The 8183-nt window shown below is 44.8% G+C and overlaps 1 protein-coding gene across 1 annotated transcript; it reads left to right on the forward strand.

Annotated features, from left to right (window-relative positions):
- Window positions 1-724: 724 nt before the first annotated feature.
- On the forward strand, window positions 725-8177 carry KIF20A (kinesin family member 20A; the record flags this gene model as incomplete). Its single annotated transcript, XM_080919793.1, has 18 exons — window positions 725-886; window positions 2513-2602; window positions 2691-2810; window positions 3348-3486; window positions 3587-3774; window positions 3855-3984; window positions 4168-4362; window positions 4459-4570; window positions 4665-4733; window positions 4863-5006; window positions 5142-5307; window positions 5563-5727; window positions 5854-5993; window positions 6107-6209; window positions 6686-6884; window positions 7072-7163; window positions 7451-7588; window positions 7825-8177. The coding sequence occupies 18 exons, from the start codon at window positions 725-727 to the stop codon at window positions 8137-8139; spliced, it is 2667 nt and encodes an 888-aa protein (XP_080775919.1). The 3' UTR covers window positions 8140-8177.
- Window positions 8178-8183: the final 6 nt, after the last annotated feature.

Below are 8183 nucleotides of genomic sequence, written 5' to 3' on the forward strand. Positions count from 1 at the left end.
CAGGGAAGAAAGTCTAGGTTTAGAAATAAGTGAAACAAACCGCATAACAAACAACTTGGAAATGACAGTTGGTAACCCGGACCCACGTTTGCTTAAAGCAAACGATCTTCCGGTCGGCTCTGCCCCCTCCCTTTTGCTGATTGGTTCCTTCAGGCTTCGCTTTCCGATTGGCTGGATAAGCTCAGCGCGCAATTTAAAACATTGTATGAGGAACAAAGCTGTTCCTCGTGGGCGGAGTTGTGCTCTCCAGTAGCTGGAGACCTGGGTCACAGCTGAGTAGAAGCTAGGATCGGAAAAGCAGCGAGGCAGACTGTCTTTGGGTGAGTGCAATTGGGCTGGAGCTCCGGTTATCGACTGTTGCTTGCATATCTTAGTCTGCAGAAGACTCGTGTCTTCCTTAATTCCAGAGTTCTCGTGATCTTTGGAGTGAGTTGGAAAAGTACCCTTGGGATCCTGAAACACACTTGCACTGGCGGGCCTGTAGACAGCCTTTGTGGAGTGTGGCCTTCTGTTCTCTCCATACCTTTTCACCTTCAGAAATGCAGCCTCGGGCTGCAGTACTTGTTCTCATTCTCTACCCCTTGGCTGATAATGGTGTGTCCAAAGTAAGGACATTCCCCCTTACCAGAGGACTGTTTTTTAACCTAGGTTTGCGGGTTTTGTGCGTTAATGTTCTACCCAACTACTCGTATCTCCCTTTAGACATAGACTGACTCTGCTCGTCATGTCTCACGGGATCCTTTCTCCGCCAGCGGGCTTACTCTCGGATGAGGATGCTGTAGACTCCCCCGTATTAGAATCCACCGCTGCAGATCTGAGGTCTGTGGTCCGAAAGGACCTGTTGTCAGACTGCTCTGTCATCTCAGCCTCTCTGGAGGACAAACAGGTAAAAGAGTTGAATGTCTGAGGAGCAGAAAGAGGTATCTTCATCTTAATAGTTATTTATACAAGGTAATATAAGATCAAAGGCCAGAAATCCTGAAGAAATGAAAGAGCATTTAAAATTTAAGGGCAAGGCTGGGGATTGTGGTGCATATTTTTAATCCCAGCACCTGGGAGGCAGAAATAGCAAATCTCTGTTAGTTCAAGGCCGACCTGGTCGGCCAAGTGAGTTCCATGACAGCTAGGACCACACAGAGAAATTCTGTCTCAAAAAACCAAAACAAATGAAAAAATCTATACCTCTAGGAATATTATTGGCATTATATTCATAAAATATCCCACTTGCATCATGCTTTCAGTTAGGGAAAGATAATCTTATTTCTCTAGTACACACTATTAATGGTAATAGGTACAAGGATGAAGGTGTGAGTGCATGTTCAGTATGCCTAGGTTCAAATATCAGTACCACTTACAAATATCTGCAGAGAATCATGGTGGTCTTAAGTAGGTAGAATGGAATTCTTGTTTCATTGATAATCATAGACAAAGATCCTCAGTTATAGCAGCACTATTGTTGTTTGGAGCCAAACCTTTGTAGGAGGGGGCTGCCCTGTGCTTGGCAAGATGTTTAGTAGTGTTTTTGGCCTCTGTCCACTAGGTGCAATACATTTTTACTACTTAGAATTCAGTGTCCTTGGGAGTACAGAGACATTCTCTTACTTCATTCTTCAGATGAATCACTCAGAATTTGTTCATGGTCTCCTAACTACTAAATGATGAGATAGAGGCTCTAATTCATGCATGTCTATTGTTATTTTAAGTATGATGGGGGATATGCACAGGTGGGAGTCAGGATAACTTTGTAGAGTCAGTTCTCTTCTGTTATATGTGTCCCTGTGATTGGACTCAAGTTGGCAGGCTTGTTGAGCAAGGTGAGCCATCTTACCAACCCAATTTTCATTACTGTGCTTTGAAAAAAAAAAATTGCATTTATCAGAATTGGAGAGATGGGTCAGGGTCAAGAGCCCTTCCTGTTTTTTCAGATGACCCAACTTAGTTTCACAACTCCAATGTTAGGTGGCTCACAATTGCTTGTAACTTCAGACTCCAGTGGATCTAATACCTTCACAAACAAAAACAAATAAGTAAAAATTATTTACTTTGAGATAGTATTTGTAAAGGCTGGCCTTAAATTTCTGATCCCCCATCTATACCTACTACTGAGTATTGAGAATATAAGCACACACCACTATACTTGGTGATTTTCTTTTTAATGAATTATATTTATATGAGTACACTGTCACTGTCTTCAGACACACCAGAAGAGGGCATCAGATCTTATTACAGATGGTGTGAGCCACCATGTGGTTGCTGGGAATTGAACTCCGGACCTCTGAAAGAGCAGTCGGTGCTCTTAAACTTCTGAGCCATCTCTCCAGCCCACATGTGATTTTCAAACATTAACCCATGCTACCTCTGAACATTGAAACAGCAAGCCAGGTTTGCAGGGCAGTGTTGAAACAGGGGAGGGTGAGCTAGAACAACTGATATGGAACGAGGGAGTGGTAGCACGCTTCCTGGGATCTAGGATGTGTTCTAGTTTAGACGATAACCCTGGAATCTGTTACAGGTTCCATTGGAGGACACTGCAGAGAAGATGAAAGTTTATCTTCGAATCAGACCATTCTTAACTTCTGAGTTGGACAGACAGGAAGATCAGGTGGGATTTAAGTGGATAACATGTTGTGGTACAGAAGAGGCTCCCCCAGGAATGCTTCTTTACTATGTAACCTCTTTCTACCTTCTAGGGTTGTGTCTGTATTGAGAACACAGAAACCCTTCTGCTACAGGCACCCAAAGACTCCTTTGCCTTGAAGAGTAATGAGAGGGGAATTGGTCGAGCCACTCACAAATTCACCTTTTCCCAGGTATGCAATACTGGTGTATCTATCAACAAAGTCCCAGCATTTAGGGGGAAATTTATTTCTTCCTTAAAAGATTTCTACTTGAGTGTGAGTTCTTTACATGTATGTATCTGTAATCTTAAGACCTTTTATGTGCTAGTCAATGTGTGGGATATTTTTATGTTCATGAACTGCCACTGATCTTATTATTACTGCTCTTCTACCTGATCAGGATACCGTAGCACATATTACAATGACGATAACTTTGTGGAAGCTATAGAGCTAGTCAGTAGTAAAGACAGAACTGGGATTTGGACACATCATCTCCAAACCCTTGCTTACAACCAGCTGTACAGCATTACTTAGTATCATTCCTTAAGTATTTAATTTGGATGAACCATACTAGCAGGTGGTGATAGAGTCATTAGCATTTAGGAACAACTAGAGTCCACTGGGAAATCTGCTTGAGCAATACTCCAGAGAAGGAGTCTATATACTAGTCCCGCCCAGGAGACAGATGGTAGGTGCAATGTAGCCTCTGAGAAATCCGTCTGTTTCTAGATATTTGGGCCAGAAGTGGGCCAGGTGTCCTTCTTCAACCTGACCATGAAGGAGATGGTAAAGGATGTACTCAAAGGGCAGAACTGGCTCATATACACCTATGGAGTCACCAACTCAGGGAAAACATACACAATCCAAGGTAAGCTTCAGTAAGCTTTGGCAGGGCTGCCAACTGACACTTTGTTTGTCTTTCCTTTTGATGTCTTGAGTAAAAAATCTTATTGCTAATATTATTCTAGGTACTAGTAAGGATGCAGGGATCCTTCCCCAGTCTCTGGCTCTGATCTTTAATAGTCTCCAAGGCCAACTTCATCCAACACCTGATCTGAAGCCCTTGTTGTCCAATGAGGTCATCTGGCTAGACAGCAAGCAGATTCGACAGGAGGAAATAAAGAAGCTGTCCTTGCTGATCGGAGGCCTCCAAGAGGTGAAGTGCTCATGAAGTTGGGATAAACAGTACAGATTTCAGAAAAGATTAGTGCTTATCTTCTCTCTCTGCCCCTTCAGGAGGAGCTGTCTACCTCCGTGAAGAAACGTGTCCAAGCTGAAAGTCGGATAGGTGCCAGCAACAGCTTTGACAGTGGCATTGCTGGGCTGTCTTCCACAAGTCAGTTCACCAGCAGTAGCCAGTTAGATGGTATGTACCATGAGTGAGCTCTGTGCTGGGCAGTCGTGGGGCAGGAGTGGACTCACTCCCTGTTCCCAACAGCTGTAAGAAGTATAGATCAGAGACTGCCACCTGCACTTTCCAGGTTCCTATAGACCAAAGTAAGATGGAATGTTCCGTGGTTAATGATGTACATGTTGGTTTTTCTCACAGAAACAAGTCAATTATGGGCACAGCCAGACACTGTCCCAGTAAGTGTTCCAGCAGACATTCGCTTCTCCGTCTGGATCTCCTTCTTTGAGATCTACAATGAATTGCTTTATGACCTGCTAGAACCACCTAGTCATCAGCATAAGAGACAGACACTGAGGCTATGTGAGGATCAAAATGGCAATCCTTACGTGAAAGGTATGCAAAGGTAGAGGAGGTTGGTAGGAAACCTGGAAAGACGTGGGGAAATGAGAAAAGGGGCCAAGTGTTCCAACATTACTGTCTCGACTCCAGACCTCAATTGGATTCACGTTCGTGATGTTGAGGAAGCTTGGAAACTTTTGAAAGTGGGTCGTAAGAACCAGAGCTTTGCCAGTACCCACATGAACCAACACTCTAGTCGCAGGTGAGTTGTGAGAATTGACTCTTGATTATACCTAGAAAGCTCTAGCCCTCCACCTGATCGTACAAGATACCAATTTTTCCCTTTCCCTTTTCAGTCACAGCATATTCTCAATCAGAATCTTGCACCTTCAGGGAGAAGGGGATATAGTGCCCAAGATCAGTGAGTAAGTTCTTTCACTTAGGAATTTGCTCTTTTCCTTCTTTTGATACAAGCAACTTGGTAGGCCCTTCCCCTAGAGAAATGATACAATAAGCTATGAGTTCCTTATATCAGCTCCTGTGCTTTACTCCAGACTGTCACTCTGTGATCTGGCTGGCTCAGAGCGCTGCAAACATCAAAAAAGTGGTGAGCGGCTAAAGGAGGCAGGAAACATTAACACTTCTCTGCACACCCTGGGCCGCTGTATTGCTGCCCTCCGACAGAATCAGCAGAATCGGTGAGCTGTGGGGCGGCTGGAGTGGCCCGGGGCTGGCCATTTGCTCAGTTCCAGGTCAGAACTGAGGGTGGTTGCTTGGATACACACAAGGGCTGTGGTTATATTCACAATGTTGTTTATCTGATTCTGTGCAAGGTCAAAGCAGAACCTGATTCCTTTCCGTGACAGCAAGTTGACTCGTGTGTTCCAAGGCTTCTTCACAGGTCGAGGTCGTTCTTGTATGATTGTCAATGTGAATCCCTGTGCATCTACATATGATGAGACTCTTCATGCAGCCAAATTCTCAGCCCTGGCCAGCCAGGTGAGAAACTATATACATAGTGACTGTATTTTCTTTGCACTAGCATCTTTTTTCTTTTCTTTTGGTTTTTTTGAGTCAAGGTTTTACTATGGAGTCCTGGCCATCCTAGAACTCACTCTGTAAACCAAGTTGGGATCCACCTGCCTCTGCATCTGGGAATTAAAGGCATGGACCACCTAGCAGGACTGGCAGTCTTAAAATAACTCTTAGGAAGTAGCTAAGGAATCAATTAAGATTTGTTTTTTCTCCCTCTAGCTTGTGCATGCCCCACCTGTGCATTTGGGAATCCCATCCCTGCATTCATTCATCAAGGAACACAGTCTTCAGGTGTCCCCTGGCTTAAAGAAAGAGGGCAAGGCTGACTCGGACCTTGAGGACAGTCCTGAAGATGAAGCTGACATCTCCATGTATGGCAAGGAGGTGAGAATGAATACAGGGCAGCTCTAGCATAGCAGCTTAACAGCTGTATATTTTCCACAAGGTATTCTGGGTGGATTTGGCCCTTTTTATAAAAGTGCAGGAGATCTCACAGATGTGGTCTTCTAGGAACTACTCCAGGTGGTGGAAGCCATGAAAGCACTACTTTTAAAAGAACGACAAGAAAAGCTGCAGTTGGAGATACAGCTCCGTGAGGAAATTTGCAATGAGATGGTGGAACAGATGCAACAACGGGAGCAGTGGTGCAGGTACTACTGAGTGGCCCTCCTAGCCCCATCCCCCATTGTGAGGGGACAGCAGTGGGGTGTGCAGGTTCTGTTCCCCAGCTTCACCGGGGATCCTTACTACCCTTTTCTGACAGTGAGCGTCTGGACACACAAAAGGAACTGTTGGAGGAACTGTATGAGGAGAAACTGAAGATCCTGAAGGAATCACTGACAACGTTCTACCAAGAACAGATTCAGGTGAGTTCACTCAACAGTCTCACAGCCACTTGGCTGTTGGTTGGCCTGGTTTTTCAGGACAGAGTTTGGCTGTTCTAGAACTCACTCTTATAGACGAGGCTGACCTTAAACTCAGGGATCCACCAGCCTCTGCCTCCTGAGTGCTTGGGACTAAAGGTGTGCCCCACCCCCACCACCACTACCAGCATTTTGTGGATTTCTTAGATGGGGCCTCACTATTGTTGCTCTCAAATTCCTATGTAGACCAGGCTGACAGTTTTATAAACTCTAGAAAGAGCGGTAATGTATAATAAATTTTTATTAGATTTCCCTTAATGCCTTGCAGCTATTGAGTTTAAATTCAGAGATGAGTTCTCCATGAAAGTGTGCTAATATAGTGTCAAGCATAAATGTTAAGAAAGTTTATGTTCTTTTAGTCTGGTCCTTTGGTATTTGTCTGACCCTGGACAGAACTGTGCTCTCTGCTTCCCTCTTAGGAGCGGGATGAGAAAATTGAAGAGCTAGAAACTCTCTTGCAGGAAGCCAAACAGCAGCCAGTGGCACAACAGTCAGGGGGGTGTGAACTGTCCCTCCGGCGGTCACAAAGGTTGGCAGCTTCTGCCTCCGCTCAGCAGTTCCAGGAAGTTAAAGCTGAACTAGAGCAATGCAAAACAGAGTTAAACTCTACCACTGAAGGTGAGGAAGGAAGGCAGGAAGCCTGACACTGGAAGTGGGGAAGGGAAAAGCCGGCATTCACACTCAGCTGACTCCAACTACAAGCCATGTCTACCCATACCTTATTCTGCTACTTAATGTTACAGCCCAAAGCTGAGAAATCCATACATTAAATGTTATATTCTCTGTTATATTGCCCCCCCCCCAGAGCTGCAGAAGTATCAACAAATGTTAAAACCACCACCCACAGCCAAGCCTTTCACCATTGATGTGGATAAGAAGTTAGAGGAGGGCCAGAAGGTATTTAACCTTAATCTGTTTCAAAGCCCCCTGTCAGAAATTTAATGGAGAACAAGGTGTTTTTCTTTTTGTTGTTGTTGTTGTTGTTGTTTTTGTGCAAGAGTCCTGAGGAATGGAAACCAGTCTGGTTTTGCGTCACATTTATTTATTTGTATGTAGTGATGTGAAAGACCGAAGAATGGTTCTCTGTTTCCACCATGTGGGTTCCTAGATTGCCAAGCTTGGGCAGCTAAACCAGCTAGCTTACCAGCCCTCCATAAGCCTGGCTGCTGTGGTTGATTTTTCAGAATATAAGGCTGCTACGGACAGAGCTCCAGGAACTAGGGCAGTCTCTGCAGTCAGCAGAAAGAGCCTGTTGCCACAGCACTGGAGCAGGAAAGCTTCGCCAAGCATTAGCCAACTGTGATGACATCTTAATCAAACAGGTGAGGGCAGCCCTTTATCCTGCTCTCTGTTCCAGCCCACTCCAGTGTGAATTTGGGAGGGAAAATGGGAAGAAAAAGATGCATAAAGCCCGGGGCTTCTGTATGCGAAGCAGGTTCTCTACCACTAAGCTATCCCACTTCTCACTGCTAATGAGACCCGAGATAAATAAAAATGTATGCTGTAGCTCAACATAGTACTAGATACCTAATGTTTTATCTAACTTTAATGTTCTTAGAACCAGACCCTGGCTGAACTGCAGAATAACATGATGCTAGTGAAACTAGACCTTCAGAAAAAGGCAGCCTGTATTGCTGAGCAGTACCACACTGTGCTGAAGCTCCAAGGCCAAGCTTCTGCCAAAAAGCGGCTGGGAGCAAACCAGGAAAACCAGCAACCAAATCATCAACCCCCAGGAAAGAAACCATTCCTGCGAAATCTACTTCCCAGAACACCTACCTGCCAAAGCTCAACAGACAGCGGCCCTTATGCACGGATCTTGCGCTCACGGCATTCTCCTTTACTCAAATCTCCCTTTGGCAAAAAATACTAAAGTTGTGGGGATGAAGATGCGTGGTTGTTGCCCTGAGGTCAGTC

This window comes from Micromys minutus (assembly GCF_963924665.1).
Source record: "Micromys minutus genome assembly, chromosome: 8".
Classification (NCBI taxonomy): Eukaryota; Metazoa; Chordata; class Mammalia; order Rodentia; family Muridae; genus Micromys; species Micromys minutus.